Source organism: Gymnoscopelus microlampas (genome assembly GCF_963454915.1).
Source record: "Gymnoscopelus microlampas genome assembly, chromosome: 13".
In the NCBI taxonomy this organism is placed as follows: Eukaryota; Metazoa; Chordata; class Actinopteri; order Myctophiformes; family Myctophidae; genus Gymnoscopelus; species Gymnoscopelus microlampas.
This window is the reverse complement of record NC_139950.1, coordinates 21446400-21470454: the sequence shown is the minus strand read 5'-3', so window position 1 is coordinate 21470454 and position 24055 is coordinate 21446400. Positions and strand designations below refer to the sequence as shown.

At 44.5% G+C, this 24055-nt stretch overlaps 1 protein-coding gene across 1 annotated transcript in view; it reads left to right on the top strand.

Moving 5' to 3' along the window:
• inpp5a (inositol polyphosphate-5-phosphatase A) overlaps window positions 1-24055 on the top strand; it is a 176284-nt gene that overhangs the window by 86059 nt on the left and 66170 nt on the right. The window contains exons 5-6 of the mRNA XM_084075355.1: window positions 15955-16018; window positions 17453-17556. Coding sequence (XP_083931481.1) covers window positions 15955-16018; window positions 17453-17556 — 168 coding nt within the window. The remainder of the gene's footprint in view (window positions 1-15954; window positions 16019-17452; window positions 17557-24055) is intronic.

The window sequence follows — 24055 nt, the reverse complement described above, 5'->3', positions numbered from 1 at the left end:
CCCCCACACACACACACACACACACACACACACACACACACACACACACACACACACTTGCACCCTTGTGCAAATAATGGCATTTGAATCGAGCATTAACAGGCTTAATTACTTTAAAATTGTCATTTTAATTTACACTGATATAGTATTGATCACACAAGCAGAGATTAAGGCCCTCAGTGGAGCGGTTGATGTGGAATTAAACAGGGGCCAGGCGCCTCCTGGGGCCCCCCGCCTGGCCCTGTCCTGCCGCAGCCCAGAAGAGGAATGACACCCCCCCCCCCCCCACCACCCTAATGAACTGGCAGCATGCGCAGACATGAATTTCAGGCCCCGCTGGAGAAGGAGGGAAATAATGGGGTTTGGGGAGCCATGGCGGGTTATTCATTCACTGCCATGCACCAATTCTCCTGTGATTCATCCCCGGGCCCCCCCGCCACCGCTCACCGTGGGCCCCCCACTGCCTGTTTGCCTGCCACATTCCCGCCCGGCTGACCTTTCTCGTGCCTAAGTGTATATATCCTCCCCCCCTCGTGGAGCGCCTCGCCCCTCACCAGGTGCTACATAGAGAGAGAGAGAGACAGAGATAGAGGGAGGGAAGGGAGGAGGATGAGGTGGTTAGGTATGAGGGGGTGAGTTCACCCACAGGGAGCCATCAGGCTCTAATCCAAACATCCCCCCCACGACAGTGGAAAGCGATGGTCCGTGATTCTCCGTCTCATCCCAGCTCACGGGCCCTGTCGAAAGAAAGGAGACAGCACTTTCCTGGGGGGATTGATCTCCTCGCACAGGCCCAGTGTCACGTACAGCTGGTTAATATCAGGGGGGAGAAATCGTTATCTTAAATCCAAGCAATTTCTTTCCCAGGGTGGAAGAAAGCCTGATGTTCCTCTGGTAACTGTGTGTGTTGTGTTGTGGAGTAATTATAGCGGTAGAAACAACCTCTTGGCACCTGTCTCCCAAGAACAAACTCAAACAATCACACTCCACACACAAGTGCCTTTAATGACTGGCTCTTCAAGGGAGGGAGGCTGATGAGAATTAGCCCATGGCTGGCCTGCAAATATGGAATAAAGGGACACTGAGGCTACTTTCCTGTTGTGTTTGCCGTCCCGGAAATGACATTATGGAGGATTTCTTGTGTTCTTTTTAAAGCGATGTTGAACTTAGGTAGAACCTTGGGTTGTACGCCCGGGTAGTGGTACAACTTGTACCACTACCATTGGCATTATGTATTTTCAAATATTAACAATCATCTTTATCTGTTGCTTCTCATGCACTGTGAGCATGAAACTGGAAGTATTGATTCTATTCATTCTCACTGCCTGGCGAAACGGGTCTTAAAATCAATCTTAGCACTTAAATGAATACAAAGATTCTGCTAATATTCAGTACTGTACTCTTCTAATATCCAGTACATTGTATGTAAAAGAAATCATCGAAAATGATTCCTGGTACGTAATTTGTGAAAAGTGAAATTGCTGTATTCATATTATATTAGCCTTGATGGAGGTTTTGTATCAAGAATATTGGTGTAACGTGGGCAACACCGACGCCATTAGGTGAAATGGGTGAAAGAAAATGAATGTACTAAATTGGTCTTGGCCGAAACCGCGTTGTTTGCTGTCGGTTATGTGCGATAAGTATGATTTTGAATCCTTTACTGCCAAGCATTGGTGTGAATAGAATCACTACTTCCGGTTCCTCGATTGCTTCAGTGCATAATCTGCTAAATTAGACATCGACAGAGACAATAATGGAAGAGATAATAGCTATAGACTTGCAGCACATATTATTGGAAGATCTGAGTGTAGTGCATCACACACTGTGATTGAGTTGTAGGTGCAGGTACCAGGGTTAGAAATTAAATAAATAAAATCTCACACCGTCATACATACAGCACAATGACTGGACTGAGGATCATACCATAATGTTGGCGTAATCTGGCTCATGTATGTTTTAGTATCTCCAGCCTTAAGTCCTGCTTTTCCACTGCATGCCATCTAACAAGAAAAAAACTGAAACAAAAACAACATTCTAAGTATGGACAAATTCCATCACGGGGAGTGTAATGTAACACATTTTGGAGTTAAAAACACACTTACGATTTTACAGTGTGTGGCACCGCAGGACTCAAGTCCCTGACTGTCCTTGAACAAGTTGACTGCACGTGCCTTCTTAAAACGGCCCAAAGGTCCCAGACAAGATTGGAAAGAGGGCCTGTTTATGGGAGATTGTTTGTGAGGGCCTCATTTCATTGCATTACCTACACCTGGATGTCGCAAGGTGGAAGCCATTCTCACGATGAGGCGGGCTAACGAAACGACGGCGTGCCCCCCCGCCACTATACGGAACTTGCATCTCCCTATGACGAATCTCAAGATGTCTCCAATACACATAATGGACTTGGCAAGGCCCGGGGGTGGCTGGGCTTTAAGGCTTCGTACTCCACACTTATTCTAATGCTCTTGCATTGTTTAGTCAACCAGCCGTCCATTTACATCAGCCCATAACCACACTGCCACGGCGCACCAGCACTTAATAGAATTAGCAGGTATTGTGCAGCACATTTTAAACACATAGACCCTACTTAGTGACCGCACTCACGCCAAACCCCCATCCCACTGCCCGTGATGCCTCTCTGCATATAGGCTAGCTGTCAGAGTGATAGCGTCACACGTTCCCCGATGGTCAAATGTTGTCACATTCAGGATCCGTGATGTACGTTTATAGTCCATAAAGCACATTTATTGTACTATCAGTTTATTTTTCCTCTGTCAAGTCCATAGGACGTATTAGGCCTTGGGTCTAAATCCACAGCTCTCCCGTGAATCAGTCTTATAATTCATAAGGCTCACAGTTTCCTAATCTGATTTGGGGGAATATTTTCCCTCTCTGTTTGGCCAGCCTGTATATAAATAGACAAACACAAAAATGAAACATCCACATGGTTGGGAATTTGCAGTCATATGCATTGCATTGCCCTTGACTTTCTTTTTTCTTTTTTCCTTCTCGTCTCTTCACGTCTCACAATTAAAATGCCATCTTTTCAAAACAAATTAGTCTCATATGCCTTGTGATAAATTCATATAAAATAGACCCAAAATTATCATAGGTCCTCATTTTCTAATGATATTAAATGGGGACACGTGACAATTGATTTAGAACAGCTCCTTCAGGGTGCGTAGGGGACGGGGACGACAAACAATCCTTTTGTCCATCCAGTTGGGCGCCCCCCCTGTTAAACTATTACCCCATAAAAACAGCCGTGCCCTCCCAATGAGAGGGTGGGCTTTGCTGGGTGCAGTAATGAGGGTTTTCTCCCTAGTCCCAGCCCTTTGGCCAATTGATTTTTGTCAAGAAAATTAATACAGTCTCTGTAAGGTTCGGGGGGTCAGAGGCAGAGCGGGGCCTTGGCAGATGAGGGGCGGTACTGAGAAGGATGCTAACGGTAGCAGTAAGCCACGGTATCTATAAGGCTTGCCTGATGAAACCTGTTTCGTGGTTTGTTTGAGGGTGGAGTGGGCTCTAGTTTATGATGTATTGTCTCTGTGTTGTTGTCAAACACACACCAGAATGCATCTCTTTTGATTGCTGTCACTTGGGAGGTCGAGATACCGAGCAAATATGTATATAGGCCTACTCTCTGAACTGATCCGCTCATTGGTTGGTGCGTGTTGCCCTTGTTTTGTTTTTGTTTTAATAGAAGTGTTTGATGCCAAAGATAGATTTTCATTTTAACTGCCTGGCAGGGTGCCCGGACCATGAGCAAAAAGGTCACAGATTTGATCAATGCAACAGCCAATATGTGTCCATCGTCAATCATCATAGGTCTTGACGAACTGTCCTTAAGATTATAGATTATACAGTAAGTTGCTCTGGAATCTCAGCTAAATGCCCACAAAATGTAATACTGAACACACATTTAAACATGAACATTTTCTGTGTACGTACTGGTGTAAAGCGTAACTGTTTTATTCTGATCTAATCATTATTCTGTACTCTTTAATGATTTTAAACTGCTGTTACCCGCTGCATGATTTCGCAGAGACGTCCAAAGTTAACTTGATGAGCAGCGAAACCTCTTGCTGACCCCCAGAGGATATCCAAACGGTGTCTTATATAAAGGCATACAGCGAAGCATAACCATATTTCAGAGAGTAATTCTTCCCAGGCGGGGACTAATCTGACACAAAGGGTGCCCCAGTCAGCAGGGCCCGACACACAAGTTCAAGCCACAATGGCGCCCTGTGTGCACTGCTCCTTAGCTAATTACCGACTCATTAAAGAGCCCTCTAATTAGATTGGATGTTATGCTCTTTTAGTTAGATTCAAGCTCTTAATTTTAACTGCCTAATTTACATTCCTGTGCTTAACGGGAAGCCTCCTTTCAAAGCACTCCTGGCCTGGGCTGACTGGAAATGAAAGGTTCTTCATAAGGTTCCTGAGCCACAGTGGCCTGAATTCGACTCTGTGCAAATGACAGTCCGTCTCATATAATTCTATATAAACGTCAGAAAATGCATTCTATAACCTATATACATATACATTGACAGCGGGAACTCCGGGAAGGAGTTTTTTCTGGCGGTTATGCGACTGTGATGAACTTCTGAGTATACAGGGGGATTAGAATTGATCATGGAGGAAAAACGTCCTTGTCTGAATCATTTTGCATTTTTAACCGTAACCATACTCGTGTTTATTGACTTTAATTCATTTGAACCATAAAAGGCCACACTGTATGATTATTTTCTAACCCCTACTTGCAGCTCTACTCGCATGTGACTAATGACATGCAATTCATTGCCACCTGGTCATCTGTTGAGCTGTTTGGGGGCGACCCAGGAGACTTCCAGCAGACCTATGCAGGCCCCTCCAAATCCTCTTTTCTTTTTTTCCCATGTCTCTGTGGGTGTTGTTGTATTTACAGGAGAGCAGACTTGGGTTGTCTGCCACTCTTGCCCCTGGCATCGCTCCTCTGCTCACTCCCATCTTAAAACGTGAAAAGGGGACGGATGCTGTGATTGTACTGATGGAAGAAGAAAAAAAAGAAACATCTGCGGAAGGAAAAGTCCTCTGTTGTTCAGCTTTTTCTTTAAATTTATTATTATAATAATACAATAAAAAGGGTGGGGTAGGGTGGGGGAGCCCATGACATAATTTCTGGTTATCTAAGACGCTGAGGCTACATTTACATTTTGCTTTTCATGCAGCACCCATGTGCTCTTAGGGCCGATGCACTGGAGTATAACTAAGCTAGCATAGAGGATATCCAGCCCATTTAAATCAAGCCTCTGGGAATTTTACATAACACATCATCGGTGAGCATTGGTTTTTTACATAAAGACAAAGAGGCCACAAAGAGCCACCGGACCGGCGGGGGTCTTAGGCTGAGACAAGCCGCCGCGTTGTGTTTTCTGCAGACTCCTTCTAAAGCTTCACGGTCCTGTGGTCACTGTTGTACTCTGAGAACTGCTACTCGTACCCAGACAGAACACAGAGAAAGCAGCTTATTTTTTTTTATTTTTTTTTCCTCAATATGGATTGAGGGGAAAAAATGATATTTTTTTTTCTCCACAGGGACTAAAAAATTTGAACCCCTGTTCCTCCTACGACGACTTCTCCAGCCGCTCTTGTTTCGGCTTTGCAGGTCCAAGGGGACACAGGGATGTTGATTGTCCCGGTCATAATTTATAGATGTTTCATGAAATGGGCTATGATCTGGACGACATTGCCTCCACTTGGGAAGAGTTGTGTTTGTACGAAAGGGCGCAGGAAAGCTCTTGATGCAGAGAAATGGGAGCGAGGGATGGGAACATCCCAATAAATTCACCCTCACAAGTGACAAACTGATTCAGCTAAGATGCAGCAAACTAATATATTTCATTACGGGACTCTGCGATAGAGCTGTATCTCATTGGACAGCCAAGGATGCCACTTTGTCATGACAAGGCCACATGCGCTGGCCACAGCCAGCGCAGGACAGGGACAGAATCACAGCTGCCTCTGTACATAAGGTGACTGATGACCTTGCCGACTGACATCAGCGCTCTGAAAGCTAGCCCAGCATCCATAGGGAGGTGGTAGCTCGCTCAATACACATTATTCACATAGAAAGTTGCTAATGTCATTGGTCACTCTTGCACAGCCACGGTGCAACAGTAGGCTATGCACGTGCGTGCATGCTCGTTTAAAATCTTTGCAAACTTTAAAGGAATTTTGCTAGCTACATTATAAACAGACATGTGAATAACAGCTACATAACTACGCAACTTTTCAATGACAAACTTCTATGCGGGCCTCCGTGTAACCGCAGCAATCACTTAAAACTGTATTGCTTCCATTCTTCCCCATGGCCTATATGATTCTAATTCAATCTGTTCTATCACAAATGAAGCCACATGAATAGGGGCAATATTAAATCAGATAATAATGCAGATTGATGAACAGTCCGTGACAACATTAGCAGCCTTTCTCAAAATGCAGAGTGAAAAAAAAAGAAAAGAAAAAAAATCAATGGACTCAAAGACCTGTCATTTGCATGGGCATCTCTCGCTAATGGGAATTCTTTTGCAGACAGAGAATTACAAGTTGAAATATTCTTTTTGATTATTGGACATCCATAGCCAAATATGATTTACATTAATGAGTGTAAGTATATTAAAGGCATTTTACCCCCGAGCATCCGAAACAATTGAATAATGGCCCTGGCAGCCGTGCATTGGCCTGAGAGAAGAGAGAGCGGAGGTAATGTCACTTTAATTACTAATGGATACCTCAATTGTTCAGACTTTGATTTTTCATTTTTGGGAACAATCTAATAAAGCAAATATTCATCATCCTCATATCCCCCCTTTTAAAACGATGATCTCATTAAGCCCAGACAACATCTTTTATTTAAAGAAAGTGGCTATTCACCATGTTGGCCTCGGCCGTGGGTGGGTTCATTTGAAGATCGCTTTCAAAAGATTATACTTCTTAGAAGAGAGAAGGAAGGACTCTTATGCCATGTCGCGGATGTCCGTCACAATTAGGGCTGAGAAGTTGACCTTGTTTGTGAGGCACAGACATTGCTCCCTCTCTTTCAGAACACGTAATTGTTCCTGATACTACACTTTGCTGTTTGTCATTGAATTAGTGTTGGATCTTGTATTTTAGTCATCGCCACTCTTGTGTCTTCATCAGATTGATATCTTCAGTGTTTTGACCTAAGCCCACCCACTCTAATAAACCCACAGCACTAACATGGCTAACTATGTGTAAATCATGGGGTTCATTGACCCTAGAAGACTGCTCTGTACCCCGGAAATCCAACAACTGCCACAAACAAGAGAGGCTCGCAACAGAACAGTCCCTGACAGTGCTTTGTAATACGCTTAAACTGCTGTCATTTAGCTGACCAGATACTTAATGAGATGCAAGCATGACCTCTTAATGTTGGAAAAATACAGCGATATTTATCTACAAGTGGAGCGAAAAGTTACCAGTCTGTAGTTTGTAAATGTAGCTTTTTGTTTAGTTTTTTAGTTTTAAGTAAGCATGACATTTGGAGGGGGGTTGTTGAAAAAGCCTGAGGGAAACAGTCAAGTTTAACCTCATCTCTAGGTCATACTTAGATAAATATAAACTTGCTCATTACTCATTTTCACAAATAACCCTGTAATTCAGTGAAATTTAATTAACTCTCAACGAACCATATACCAGACCATTCTCTAGAAGTCATTTGCTGGAAAAGTTGTAGATTCCAAGATTTCGTTTCCGATTTTCTTCCCCCCATTTTTTCTTTTGCCTCTCCTAACCTTTAGGTTTGATTTTATACTTGGCTGCTTACCAGTGGTGTCATGCACCGAAAATAGCATACTGTATGTTCAAGCTCACAATGCATCGCAGTGCGATGCATTGTGAGCTTGAACATACAGTATGCTATTTGTGAGCTTGTAGATCAGCTATTTTCGGTGTGCACAACTAAGTAGTATAGTATAGAAGTATAAGTCGGGCATTACCCTTCTGTAAATACTGCAAGGCCAGGCATCATATTCCTGTGAGGCTTCTGTGTGTCACTGTTGGTTGTGACAGGAAAAACTTCCTCAGAACTTCACCTATGGTCCTTCATTATTTCTAATTTCATTAGATTTTACCGCACATGTACCCAAACTACGTTCCTCCGCTGAGCGAGACTGTAGGGCATTTGTTGAAGGCTCAGTGAGAGGTCAACGGCCGTACAGACCCACAGGTGTAATCACATTTACTTTGATTCCCTGTTTTTATGTCCTCGTTAAAACCTGCTGATGTAGCAGCGTCTTATTAGTAAATATGCAGCTGGAATATATACAAGCATTAATCATTCTTCTCCCTTTTTATTGAACAGGGCCACTGCTACCTTAGTGGGTATTGGTGCACTGTGTCGAACTCATGTAGCGAATGAAACTCTTCAATATTAATCTTTTAATTGGGACTGTTATGATGTAAAAGTACCACATAGTTCAAGGATAAGCCCAGTATTTCATCGAGATGTGCAATGCTAAAATATGCAACACTGCGGCTCTTTCACCCTGTTTCATCAGAAGACATTTATACATGCACTCTCCTGTCTGAAAATGGAAACGAGGTGCTATTACTATGTGTATTGAACAATTTCCTAACAAAGTTATCAAACTCCTCCATCTGTGTTAGGCTAGAGAAGCCAATGATGTGGTCAGGAGGGGGGAGGGGGCAAGGCATTTTAAAGAGGCTCTTTTAAAGTCTGAGTCATATCATGTACGCATATTCCTTTTTTTGGGGGGGGGGGGGGGATGTCATTGCAGTGATGGTTTTATTGCTTTAGACCCCTCCACCGGGCAGGTTAGAGGAACGACTACACGACTGATGAGCGTGGCAGGAAATTGGCAGATGGAAGCATCCATTTCACCGCTAATTAGGGGGTCCAGCAGCCCGCCGAATGACAGGGTTCAACTGGGCAATGTAGTGCCTGCCAGCTCCCATCCCGCGCGCTTTATAAAACGCTCTTTAATTCCCCGGCACAATATCATTAACTTTGTAAGTGGATGAACACAATGGACAAGCAATTTAATTAACTTCTACCATTGAATGTTGGAGGGGAGACTAAATGAAATTAATGCACAATATTTCCCAGGGAGGCAGCCAACCTTGGGAGCGGGTCTGAATTGTTGGCAGGTCAGGCGCTGCCATGGGTTTGGCCAATTATGCCTTGTTTAGACCCATCCATAATATTTTCCTCAAAGGAAAATAAAATCAGTGGTTTTTAGATCAATCATGAGCGTATGCCGCCCAGCATTCGGGGTAGATTTTAGAATAATGAGGCGGAGACACAGGAGAATGCTCCGACCAAGTTCCCTTCAAAGTGTGTGCTACGACAAAGCCAAGACACAGATATCTGTCCACATCCATAATGCACTGCATTTATTTCGTTTTTTCGTTTTTTTTTACATTAGATCAGCAATCAATAGTGGGATGATTCTCCACCCGGTCTCAAAAAATAATATAGTGTTTTTTCCTTTTTTTGTTTTGTGAAGGTTCACTTCCTCTGTTGTTCTCGTCCCTGGCAATATTACAGACATCAATGTGAATTTGGAAACCCGCCCCAGTTACAATACCTACACACAACATTCACATTTCTAAGCTTGTAGCAGTGGGAGTCTGTTTGAAGTGATGTATGTTCATCTCCAACAGGCCACATTCCCCGTTGCTGTCATCACCATGTAGAGATGAACAGCAGTGGAATCTGGGCAGAGGGTAGACCTCTCTGCCCATTTCTGTTGGCAGGGGTCAGACGTACATTGCCTCGTAAACCAATTGGCAATCACTTCTCCTCTGGCCTATGAACCAGTGGCTTGCTGTCTGTTTTGAGTTTTGATAGAAACATTGTGTGTTTATTGGAAGCATGGCTTTAGAGAAGTGGTTCTCAAAGTGGGTTTCCAGGGACCCTCTGCGTTCATTGAAGGGGTTCCAAATAGACCCTTATATTTATGTAACTCTGAGAGGTATGGGGGTCCTTTGAAATTAAAAGGGTTGAGAATAGGGGTGTTGGAGAAAAAAAGCGATTCATGTAAGAATCGCGATTCTTATTATCAACGATTCCAAATTTTCAAAAATCGATTTTTGCTGGTTAAAGTTACAGGAGTTTTTACTCTATGGTGTTTGTGATATAAAATGTACGCTTACCATAATCACAGTAAACATCATGTCTTCAGTCATGTTCAAGGGCTTTTTTTCCAGTCAGTCTTTCAGTTCAGCACAGCTGAGGTGTGCGTGTCACTGTCCAGCTGACGCTCGTTGACACTCGTTAATGTTACTTACATCAAAGCAATTATGTTGTTTCTGCATCAAATAGAACTACTGTACACCTAGGGTGCGTTCGGATTATCGGATATATAGCACTGAGCGCACTGGCCAATACAAACTAATATGTGAGTCCCTGTGTGCATATCTGAATGCACCCCTAATCTAAGATTCCATCAAAGCCAAGAAGTTTTACACAACCCTCTCTGGTATTATTAAAAAAATTGTTTGAGCTGTTGGAAATAACTAGGCTACACTTTGTTGTTAACTCTTTCACTGCCAGGAATTAATTAATTAATTAATCCGTCTCCGGTCCCCTTGCCAGCGAAAACGGCGATTTTACTGTACTTTTGAAAAATCATGGAATATTCTCTGTCCTCCTTTTGGCTCATTACACGCATGCTCATTACCCCCCAAAAAAATTGGATTAAAAAAACTGATTGGGAATATTTTTTTAATGAGAATCAATTGTTTAAAATCGATTTTTAATCGAATCGTGACCCCAAGAATCGAATCGAGAATCGTTTTGATATATATATATATATATTTTTTTGACCCTAAGAATCGGAGTCAAATCGTTAGATAGCAGAGGATTCTTGGTTGATTGAATACTTAATGAAAAGTTTGCAGAAAAAAAGCACTTGAAAGTACAGTTTAATACAAGGTCAGCTAATAGGCCCTAGTTGAGAACCAACAGCTGCTATAGAGGAATAGACTAATCTTGATTCTTATTATGAAATAAGCAGGTACATTCTGGTCCGTTTATTCCCTTTTCATTGTATGATCAATTATTTTGCTTCCGTTCCCCTCTACCTTCCCCCCCATCACCCCCACCCCCCCCCAGACAAGGGCTCCTTCAGCACATGACGGATAGCTCCGACACCCAGGCCCGCTTTCAAATCAGAGGAAGTGACAGAAGAAGTTTTAATGAGAGTTTTGTCTGTGTATCCAGTCAGGCCTTCCAGGCAGCCGATGAATAATAGACACTGTGGCTCAATACTCTGAATACTCAATCAATGGCACTGGGAGAGGGCCTTGGCAAACACATATGGCAGCCAGGGGTGGGGAGGTGAGGGGTGGTTGGAGGGTGTGTGTGTGTGTGTGTGTGTGTGTGAGGCCGGGGTGGGGTGGAGCGGGGGGCAGAAAGTACTGAGGCCTTTTCTCGATCTGTATCTCTGGGCTGAAAAAGCAAGCTGTCTCTATTGACGTTGCTCACTTGTATTTTGGCGGCGTGTTTTCCTTGCCTGGGATGACAAACAGGCTGTTTGTGCAGTATTGGAGATCTGCGCACGGGGGGGCTGCTCAGAAGGCAGCTCGTCAGCCCCGGCGCCTGAATATCAAGCGGTCCCCAGCACGGCTGAGGGACCTGGGGCCCGACGTGGGACAAGGCCATAGCAACCCAGCTGTTGAAATAGAAATGTAGTAGAGCCTCACACGCGTCACAATGTCGGCCTCGCCGCTTTGTCCATTGGTTATCTACTATGGATTGATTGATTGACCCATTGATTGATCGATCGACAATGATGTATAAAATATATTATTTTGGAGTTTGTTTTGTAGTGTGTATAGATGTATGCAAGTGAACATTTGTCTTTTTTGGTGACTAATGAGCACATTACAGTATGTAGGCCCACCTATTAACCCCACTATGCTGTTGTGGCATTCTGTAAAGCATGTGTTCCTGATACATGGAAACACCATGTCTTCATGACAGCACATCTGATTGACCTTTTCGATACGTGTGTGTGTGTGTGTGTTAGCCTGTACGTGATTTGACAGATGAGGGAACTCCAGGGATTTCTGTGCAATGAGATATAGAGTGGGAAATCAGGCCTTTTTATCTGTGCTGTCTGGAAGGCAACATCACAAGTAGTATGTTATTCTGCTTTTCTAGTGGATTCAAATGCAAATGTGGCATTTAATGCATATACTGTATGACTGTATGTATATTAAATGAGGGTGAGAATTCCACGTGTAATTGGAGGAAAAACTAAATTAGGAAAACAGCAGTCTAAAAACTCTAGCCTGGAAACCAGATGAATTTGACTGAGCTCAAATAGTCAGCCATGCCAGGCTATCTTTATTCAGGTGTTACTTTTTAGGCTGGGAGTTTTTGTTTAATCCAGTTAAGAGCGAATATTGGAAACATATTAATTGTCTCTACTGAATAAATACATATTTTTATTTGTACCCCCTTTTTTTTATTTTATAGAACAGCCGTGATTTATTTTGTATCCGTTTCCAGGTAACATACTCGTAGACTCTGGACACGTGTGGTCATCACTCTACTCCACAAACTGGCCACCCAGCACTTTGCTAGTGGCTTGGGGACAGTAGAGCATTGCCCCCTGAAGTTGCACAGTGACACTCTGATGACACCAGAATGTGTGTGTGTGTCAGGCCTCCTGGGATTGGCCATTCTCCCCTCGGCACAAGACTCGGGGGTTCGACCTTGCGGAAAAATTATTACTTTTATGTTTGCTTTATGGCTCATTTTTCACATTAAACGCGGAAAATCTATTCAGAGGTCACAGAAATCCTGCTTCTTTTCAGCCGCCGGAACTCATCTTTGCAGCCCTCGGTATCGATAAAGCATTCAGCGGAGCAGAGCGTGTGGCCGATGTACTGTAGTTCTCAAGTCTCTATCTGCTGCCAGCCAGTCTATTGGGACTTGCTCAGCCCATGTCAGCTGGGGGTTCTGAAATGTCAACCGCTCGCGCACGCTTGCCCATGGACCGTGCACTGCAAAATACTGAATGTTAATTTAACTCTGGGGTCCATTTGGTTACATTTGTACACGCTCCGAGTTACAAATGGGTAATGCATGTACGAAAGTATATTACACACACACACACACACACCTGCACACACGCGCGCACACACACAGAGAGAGAGAGCCCCCCTGTGTCATTGAGTCTCGTCCTTTCCTCCGAGCCGCATCGGCCGGCCCGACGCGACGCGCGATAAGAGATAGCATTGCCAGAACGAGTCATAAAACGTTGGCTTTTATGGCTCTGTTATTGTCTTTCTGTCTACAATTATAGTGATTACTCATTCCCCCTTACCTCCCCGGCGGCCCTCGCGGCGCACTTAATAGACTGCATTTTACTAATGGAAAATTAAGTAGCGGCCATGGCAGCGGGGTTTATAAATATGTAAAATATACTTTTAATTATTTCAAGTGAGTCTGGCAGCTAATCAATAAAGTGGCACGTGACAAACATACGCTTGACACAGGCTATTGTAGAGCTACTGGTAAAAGATAAGCATGGCCTGTCAGCGCAACCCGGCCCTAATGAATATTTTGAGCCTGTCATGTAGTGAGACAAATGGATTAATTGTGCCCTGCTAATATAATAGGTTCTTCATGAAGAGAGGGGAGAGAGGAGAGGAGAGAAGTGGAGAGCAGGGAGAGAACACAGCAGCTGCTTGGTTTTGAACCCTGACGTCAAATAAATATTTATTAGGGTTTGGGGGTTAAGTAGATTTTTGTGATTACACAGATAGCCACTTAGCCATGGTTGTTTATTCATTTATTTGAAAGTTGATTAATGACAAATTGTTTGATTGTCATATTAATTCTATTTTTGGCTGTCTCGCTCACCGGGGCATCCACGGAGCAATCGATGTCCCTGCAAGAGAAACAGATGGCATTTCTAAATGAATGTGGCTACTGTTGCACTGCTAGAAGTAATTGAGAGTTTTAGTGAGGTTACGAGAGGTTTTGTGCGCTGTATTGCACGGAACGGAATGTCTTAGAGAAAGAATGTCTTGTATTACAAATCAAGAGTTTTTCATATGTTATGTTATACTGCATGTTCCTAAAGACAGGTTTGTCAAAGTAAAGGTTTGTTTGTGATTGCAAAATTCAGGGTTCAAGGGGGAGAAAAACATATTGGATAAAAAAAAAAAAAATGTTTCTAAGATGCTGACAATATATATATATTTTTGTTATTTCACTGCCTTTAATTTTCGAAATTGGGCACATATTAAATAGGATGTTATTTTCTTTATTTTTTAAAATGCTGACAGTAGTACTGAAAATGTATTAATGGCACACAGCAGTTGTTATTTATTTATGTTTCCCCCCAAATTCGTTGCATCTCACCTGTCTCAGTCGAGTTTTATTAATTACCACTAGACAACAATTAGCACAGCGGTGCCATTTTGACAAATTACACTTTTATTTTCATTTCCTTCTCCCTCGTCTCTCTCTGTCTCTCACTCAGCCGTTGGCAGTTTGAGGTGAAAGAGAACATAAAGACAAGCGAGCACAAATGAGTGCGGGGGCCTTCCGGGAAGCCGTCCTCTTGCGGTGGGAAACGGTGACCTTGAGTCCTCCCTTGGACTGATGCTGCCCACCTCCCCCTCATTCCCCTGTCCTCAGTCAGAGGGAAGGAAGAATGAAGGAGGGAGGGCGGGATGGAGGGAGCGTGACGGCGGAGGGTTCGGGTCACCAGCCGCTGTTCTCATCAATTAAATGTGCGACAGTGTTTTCCGTTGGCTGAACTTATATGTCAAGGAGATGGGCAGGACCTCATGTTTGTGCTTTTGACAAATCAGCAAATGTTTAATCTCAAGATGTGCCGGTGCTCATAAATAATGCAGGGGGGCTGGGCAGAGACGGGACCCGAACTCTTCTCTCTCACTGCCAGGGAGAAGGGGCGTCTGTGCCCTGATGCCTCAAAAGGGGAGCACACAAAAAAAGAAATCAAACGAGAGAAAAAGGCCTTTCGACTAAATCCTCAGACCTTTTCTTCATCCACAGTCTCCTCCCTGCTTTGATTGGATCACATATGCTTCCATCCTCATCCTCTTCTTCGTCACTGCATCGTGCTTCAACCGTACATGACCCTGGCGTCAGATGACTGCTCTCTCGCTCTCTATTGTAACTCTACTTCATGAACATTTTTCCTCCTTTTTTCTCTCCCTTCCCTTCATCTTGCCTTGTTGCTCGTCTTACTTCTCATTTATAACATGGTGACTTGTTTCATGTCTACCTAATGTTATTCACCCCCCCTTCACCTTCCTGCTGTATTCTCTTCATGCTACAGTGTTTATGAAACAGAGAATGGAGAGTTGTGGTGCCAATGGCAGATTTATCCAGAGGCGAAGGTCTGCCATCTCAAAGACTCAGAGGATTGAGGTTGAGCTTTGCCTCCATTTGCCCTAAATGTAAAGAGGGCAACAGAAAGCAGTGTAGTGGACTGTGAACCGCATCAAATCCCCCTTCGGCGCAACTTCTCACCCCTTCCCACACAGTTTGATTGGCTCGTCCGCCAACTGGGAAAGTTTCCCGATTGTTCACTGGGGGAAATTAAGTTTTTAAGCCTATTGAAGGTGATCTTTGCTCGTTCAAAAGTCCATTTGAATGTGTCCTTTTGAAAGGCCCAGATAATTGATTCTCCATATTAGTGGTGGAGAACGGCGCGCACAATGGTTTGGTCCATTTGACTGTACTGCCAGCAGCTTGCACCTGTTGTGTAGTGGTAGGTACATACAGTATGTGCATACTGGTTGTTTATGACTTCCAATGTCAGAGTTGTGGGACTTGTACTGTAGAGTGTGTGCTAAACGGTGAGTTCATGTCTTCTGCCTGCGTTTTACATGCTAGATAGTGGGACACTAATGCATTGCCCGTCTCTTTTCCTGCAGGCGCTTGGAAGTTTATACTTTATCCACGAATCTTTGAAAAACATCCAGCAGTATGATTTCAAAGGTAAGCAGTCCTCATCACACACACACACACACACACACACACACACACACACACACACACACACACACACACACACACACACACACACACACACACACACACACACACACACACACACACACACACACACACCCCGCCCTCTTGAAATGACCCCCCCTCTCCTCATCCCACCTTGCATATCACACATACCAGGCTATTGCAGGCTATTCCCCACTTCCATCAAAACCAGAAAGGTAAGATTAGCTTTGACGATAATGTAAAAGGAGCGAGGACAGAATGTGTAATGCTTATTAATATTGGGATTTAATTCATAAGATTTCGGGCCTACGGTAATGGCGTGTACGGGGTTATTGGACAGTTACGGCGGTCTCATCAGCCTGCCGTGTCAGAGGGCCCGGGGGTGCGACGACCGCGCTAATTAAAAAGGGGATATAGATGTTGAGGCGCCTCGTCTCGCTATTACACCCGAGTCAGCATTAGCACCATTCACCCCCAGTGAAGGACAGGGCGAGGGGGTTGAGAGGGGAGAAGACCATTCCACCCCTTCATACACATGTATGTATGTACAGTATGTATGCACACACACACACACACACACACACACACACACACACACACACACACACACACACACACACACACACACACACACGCAAATAGTTGGAAATGTACTAAAACACAAATACATGCATACCAACGATAGAGATCTGTTCTCATTTCAGTATTACAACATAGAATGTATACTGAAAGTGAATTTGACGTGAAAAACATCTCTTCGTTGACATTGTCTTGATTGGTTTGATACACAAAGTTTGTTATGACACGAGTTTCTCAGTTATAGAATGGTTTTATGATATTTGACTTGAAACGCACACAATTTACTTGTGTTCCTCGTCATACGGTTAGGATCCACATATGTAAAGCTGAGCATGTGCCTTCTGCAGACAAAGCCATCTGCTGTCCATAAACGTGTCCGATAATATTTTGAGAAATTTCACTTTGCTCAAATTGCTTGGAGTAAAGGAACTTCTTGGAGATCAAAGGCAAGCGTACCACGTTGGCTCCATGTCCTAAGTGGTGTGGAAAATCTGTTGCTTCCCTTCTTGGCAGGGTCAACTGCATTTCTCATCCCAGCCAGCAGGTGGAGCAGTTGTCTGAGGAAGGTCTGGGGAGGTGGAGGGGGGGGGGGACTCCAATCTACTGGCTTTAGGAGATTCTGACTCCCTCAAAAAGATTAAACTTCTTTTTATAATACCCTCTTTCTCTTTTCCCTTACACTCATAATCCCCCACCCCCTCCCCTCTCTCTCTCGCTCTCTCTCTGTCTCTCTGTCTCTCTCTGTCTCTCTCTCTCTGTCTCTCCGTCTCTCTGTCTCTCTGTCTGTCTTCTGTTGTCCCGTAATGCTCTCTCTGTCGTCTTCTTCTCCCTCCCTAGCCAAGAAGTTCAGGAAGGTGGTTGGGAAGGAGAGCTGCTCAGAGACACTAGAAAGCACACCAATGCTGGAGAAGGAGAAGTTTCCACAGGACTACTTCCCAGAGGTGGGTGTTGCGATCCTGCCACTTAATTACTGATTGGTCGACCGACTGACAGGATCAGTGTGTGATTGGTTGCCCATGTTGTCAACACTGATGACAGCTTTCCGTTTAAGGCTTTGGCTGACTTGGATTGACAGGCATAAACACTGAGAAGGTGAAAAGTGTCATTAAACAGATCATATGGCCCTCATAACCTTTCAATGGGAAGTAAATAAAGTTGCTGAATTAGTCCAATTTGGCAGTGCTATTTATTGCCCTTTTCACCACACAAATCATTTTATTGAATCAATTTAATATTGCATATCCTGATTGAAAATAGCACACCGACAGTATAAATCTGGGAATGATAATTTATTTTCTGCCAACAAAAGTTAAAAAGCACCCCATAAAGCATTCTAACTCGAGGGTCTGTTTTGATTTGTCCCGACATCCACTATGCTGAAATGTACATAATGGAATGTACAGTAATAGAATTTCCTTTTCCATTTTTGTATTGATTTTTCATAAACTATTTCAGCTTCTGTTTTTCCCCCTGTTTTTTTTGTGTCCTGTTTTCCCTTTTTCTTTTTTCTTTCTTTTTTTTTTTACTGCAGTCCAATTTTTCCCTCTCTCTGCACCAAAGAAGAAGAAATCAAACCAACGCTTGGCTGAGTTGAATAGTAAAAGAAACCCATCAGATTGCAAAAACATGGAAAAGCCCCTTTGTGTTTGGCCGCTGTGTTTCCTGCGGAGCAATCTCTGCTGGCGTGCTGTTGTGTTGTTGTTCCGTTTCCGTGGTTTCCCTCCACCGGGGGGCCCGGCACTGCGAGGTAGCCCAGCGCTGAGTGGAGCCGTTCTGATATAGTAATAAAGACCACGACCGCCCCCCGTGTCATCCCCGCACTCCTCGCTCATCTGTCAACCATGCTCCGGCAGCCACCTCCGCAAATATATGCAAAAGAGATGGATACGGCCCCTTCACACACGTCCCCCAATTTCCGTCTCTTTCACACACAAGAACGACCCCCCCCCCCAACACACACACACACACACACACACACACACACACACACACACACACACACACACACACACACACACACACACACACCCATATGCATACACTTGCATGTATACATAAACATTCAACACACACACATACACGCATACACTTACATGTATGTGTAAACATTCAACACACACTCACACGCTCCAAAGCAGCAGGCCTTCTCAGCGTTGCGTCTTGTTACGCTATTTTGAAGATGATCTAAAACCAATTACATTGATTGAGGCACAGAGCCATTTAAAATGATTACAGCAAACTGTTGTTCCGCGCTTAAGAGGGCGAGCGAACGAGAGAAAAAAACACACACACAAAACAAAAACGAGCGGGAGTGATATAGGGTGGAGGGGGCAGATGAGAAAAGTTTTGCCCCCGTGATTTATCCCTCCTTCCCCGCTGGGTTATGAATCTGGGATGATGCTCCCGGGAGCAGCACTCCAGATAATGTTAGCCCATTTAAAAAGAGCAGATTTGTGTAGTCTATCAGGATCCCCTGTTTTTTTTTCTTCTTTCTCTTTTTTTTTTTCTCCCCCTTTCTCGTTCCCTCCTCCTCCTCTTCCTCCGGTCGCTCCGTAGTGAGAAATTGGTTGTTATCATAGATCACAGATACTGCTCAAACCTCTTATGAAAGATGAATTAATTTCACTAATGCTTTAATGCAAAGCTCTCATGAGGGGAGGCAGGCTGGCGATAACCCCTGCCTCGTCCCCGCTTCCTCCGTCTGTGATTTATGCCCTCTTTTAGTAGATGAAACCGCCTAGATTTGCCATCCATCTGCAGCTTTGAGGAATCCTATTATGGGGGGGGGGGGATCTCGGATGGGATGGAGCGGGACTCGGCGAGGGGACCCGAACCGGTTCCTCGCTGTCCCTTCAGCTGCTGGGCCCGACAGTTAACATGGTCGCATCGTGCGTTTGTTGAGGCGAATGTGCGAGAAGACATTCAGCTCATCAAACCTCATCCATACGGGCCAAGTGGTGGTCTAGTTTAAATGTCCCTAATTATTTTTCAATTCAAGTCAAATTGGATCTGTTTTGAATGGCACGCAGTATTAGAGACGCCCATTAGAGGCCACCAAGGCAGGTTTTAGATGCCAGTGCAATAGGAGACTGCTTAGGAAGACGGAGGTGAGGCTGATGCGTGGATCACCATGCTTGTGTGTTATCTTTACAGTCCTCCATTAAGAAAGTGTCAGCAGGCAAGCTGCTGATGACATCATGTTGGGGGGACGGAGGGGGGGGTGGTTGTGTGTGTGTGTGTGTGTGTGTGTTGTGTGTTGCAATGCAGTTTAAAGACTAGAATAAGGAACAAGAGACAAGATGCCACTTACAATGTTGGAGAGCACTTGAGGGAGGGTGCAGTTTGCACATACGAGATGTCTGTTCTGCATTTGTAGGCATGGTGTACAGTTTGTGGATATACTTTAACGCCCCCCCCCCCCCCCCCGCCCCCCACCTCGATGTGCAGGTGCACTTACGCAGATTAATTTGTAGACGCACACATAAGGACCTCATATAATGGTGAATAAGGACAACAGCCACTACTGAATAAAAATCTACATGCTGACATACTATAAATTACTTGGTTGGTTTTATTGGAAATAAATGTTCTTTCATGGAATCAATCTGATGCGTATTTGTATCATAACAATGTATGTAAGTTGAAATAAAGTGGTCACCTCCGCCACCCCAGGGGAGAAAAAAAAAAAAAACGGAAATTTTAAACTCGAGTGTATCCTATAATGCAGCCCTACCTGTGACCTGCGTGGCCCTATAGGTTGAGTCTGGTTGAAATGACAGCGGTTCTCCACATCCCCATATTCAAAAGGCAGGTCCCCTTCCACAACCCCACCATGAGTTCTAAGCTCTTAAGTGAAGAGGAAAGGGGGGATGCAGGAACATTAAATGAAAAGCGGAATCAGAAGGAACTGGACAAAATAGCCGGCACATTTCTTTTGAAAGGTTGACGTGATGGATTCAACAGGCCTGTCGTTCCTCATTGTTCCGTCAATCTTTCCAAGCCCCCCCACCACCCCCGCCACCACACACACACACCCACACCCCTGAATTCCCTGTGGACCTTAATATATTTATTTCTTTGGTGCAGTAATACATACCCCCAAAAACCATTGCATCATAAGGATTTGTCATTGCCTTATATAAATAAAGTATACGACCCAGACCTTAATGTGCCCTTGCTATTGATTGTTTTACACAGCCGTGGAAAAAAACAGAAAGGGAGAAAATGGCCGACAGGCTGTATATCAACATCCGTATGAGTTTGTATTTGTTGTTTGGCACCATGACTGTGTCCATAAAAGCATCGACTTCTCATACCCTTTTAGAGCCCGCCATAGTGGGCTGCGCGATACTGTACTGTGATTGCTTTCAAGTTCTGCCCTCGGAGGAAGTTAACTTCCTGAATGTTTTTTCAACTTGGATTTGAAAAGGCCAAACAGGATGTTGGAGGTGGATGCGTAACGCTTAAGGAGTTGAGGAAGTCATTTAAACTCGGGGCGCTCGCAAAATGCAATTTGTCGTCTCGCCCCTAGACAAGACACCTGTAACACGCAGACGTGATTCGCCGTGATGGCCGCGATCCATCATATACTGCAGGGGGGGCGCTCATGGAGAAACAGATAATTGCATAGAGTTTAGAAAGAAAGCGAAATGAAGGCTTACTTTAGTCACTTCTGTACAGAGAACAAGTGGAGAAACCTCTCCGTCGCTTCTTAACTGAACTCCACTTTCCACAGTGTGTGAAGTAAGCCTTCCTTCGGCTTTCGTTATAACGGTATACATATCTAGATGTGTTCATCACAAGCACGTGGTGCCACGATGAGGCCTGCCGTGAGATTTCCAGCTAAATCTTTTTGGTATTTCCCCATTTTCTCCCAGTCGAATCGGTCAGAATGGCCTGGTGCACAGGCTCCTTCTTCTGCACATCATTGATTTGGTATATCTTAATCAGAGGACAGACAGAAACACACTCCCTCGGACACACACACACACGCGCACGCACATGCATCACGCCCCGTCTCGTCTCATAAACCCTGCTAGAGGTCTTCGCTTATTTGATGGGACCCCTGGATGATGGAATAAAGATAAATGCAGGTGTCTGCTAGGGTCCAAATCAATCAGGCTCTGTGTGTATTACATATTACTCACAGTGCATTTCTGTCACAGGGCTTTTGTGTAACGCCACCCCTCTCCCTCCCCCCCCCCCCCGTACTGCGCCCCCACCCCGCACCCCACCCCCAAAATCCACCACCACTACCATCCCACCGTAACATTATTTATGGGGCCTGGTCTCTGAGCTGAAATATAGGAAAGGTCACAGAGTATGCTGGGTGAACCGCATCGCAGGGGGCAGAGTGGTTGGGATGGGGGGGGAGGATGGGGGCGGGTCGTTGTAACGGTGTGGCGAGAGGTTGGAAGGGTTCTATCTCCCCTCTGTGCTCGTACCAGTGACACGGCTGACATTTGATGGCAGGGGAAAGTTCCAATGGTCACGAGTGTTGAGATTTATGGAGTGGTTTCTTCAGTAATTGGTAAATTCTGTTTGATATAGGCCCTTACAGTGGACTCGCACACAAGCACAACACTCTTGTCCCTCTGTCCGCTTGGTCTGGGTGGTTGTTCCATCTCCATATTGGCCAGCAGCCCTGGATGTGACCCGCTGTGTAACGGCTGTTCATCACTGTCATGGGAGGGGACACCGTCACTGCCCTGTGGAAGGTCACCTAGTGTCACCCCTAGCCCTGTGACCTTTACCGCTCCCCCTCTGACCCCACCAAACTGCACTACCACCCTGCACACACACATACGCACACACGCACCCCTCAACATAGCCAGGCCAGGCCATCAGACCTTAAGTGTGTGTGTGTAAGGTAAATTACACCTTTGTGTCTACATGGAAATCTGCCTCTTTTTGGGTGTGTGTGCGTGTGTGTACACACGTGCGTGTGTGTGTGTCAGGGGGGTGGGTGATGATGTTTCAGGGAGAGATTAAACGGTGCCAGACAGCATCTGTGTCAGCCGTTGGCTCTGGCATCAGCTGCAGCAGAACAATCATGATGTCATCATATCACCCGACATAGAGAAATGTTGTCTGTGTGGAGAGTGGAGACCAGTCCATTGTGTGAGGCATTCATGTCATTGTGTTGTAGAAGTGTGGGACTGTATAATATAAGACGCCCCTCAAAGAAATAGAAACATTTTCTCCTGCTTTGAACTTCCTTGAAGATGCCAATTGACGGTAACCATGGCGCGTCGTGAACTTGCAGATTGGCTTTTTTATTTTTATTTTTCACATTTCCAAAAATATTTGAAAATGTTCACCTTATCACCTATAATGACGTAACCAAAATAGAGACACCAGGGTTGATTTGGTTAGTGTGTGTGTGTGTGTGTGTGTGTGTGTGTGTGTGTGTGTGTGTGTGTGTGTGTGTGTGTGTGTGTGTGTGTGTGTGTGTGTGTGTGTGTGTGTGTGTGCATGAATCTGTGTGTGTTTGTGCACACGTGTCGGGGGTGTGTGTTCATAAGCAAGCGATGAGTATGGGGTCAATCAGTCATACGTGGAGGAAATGGGGCAATCTGAGGCTGCATGTCAGGGAAGTGATGGATTTTAATGCTGTGATTGTAGTTAATGGCTCTTTAAATTAAATCGAGATTAAATGTCTCTGGCTGGCTGTCTCTGGCTGCACGTATGGGGACCGCGTACGTCCACCTTCCCTCCCCCCCTCCCCTCGCTGCCAGACTCTTCATCCTCTGCCTCCTCACCCTCGCCGTCCTTCCACTTTCTTTCTTCAACTTCGTATTGACGTTGTGTCAGCGGCCCGCGGCCAAAAGCGCACGCGGTACGCGCAAACTCCACTTATGAATCTTCCATGCGGGGAAAAAGTAATGCGGAATTGAACATACTTAGAATCTACTGTAGTGCACATAAGCGTCTTACAAACGCATAAATTTGATTACTGGGCCTATTAAGTCATTCCTCATCGCTTATGTTTGTTTCTAACCCCGCGTCTGACTCATTCGTCCACTGATTCCATTTTTATCACTGCGTTCCGTCGATCAATTATGCGGCCGTTGAGACAGCTAACAGACTTTTTTTAGTTTTCCTAATTCAAGCACAACAATATTATAACAAATGCATTTTATACCTCAGACTCATGACGACTCACAAACAGTCATTTCAAAGTCACAGTCTTGGGACAGTGAGGTATAATTGGGCACATACATTCTGTGGGGGCAGTGTAGATTAATTCAAATATGCTAATGTAATTCAATTTTATACAGTTAATCTTGTCCTAATGCAGATTGAAGGATGTGAGGCGCAATCAAATACATCTCAACCCTTTAATTTGCATCTGTGATTTTTTTTCTTTTTTTTAATAAAATTAGTCAATTTGTAATTATGTGACCTGGCCCGTAATTAGTTTATTCATCACTGCAGTTA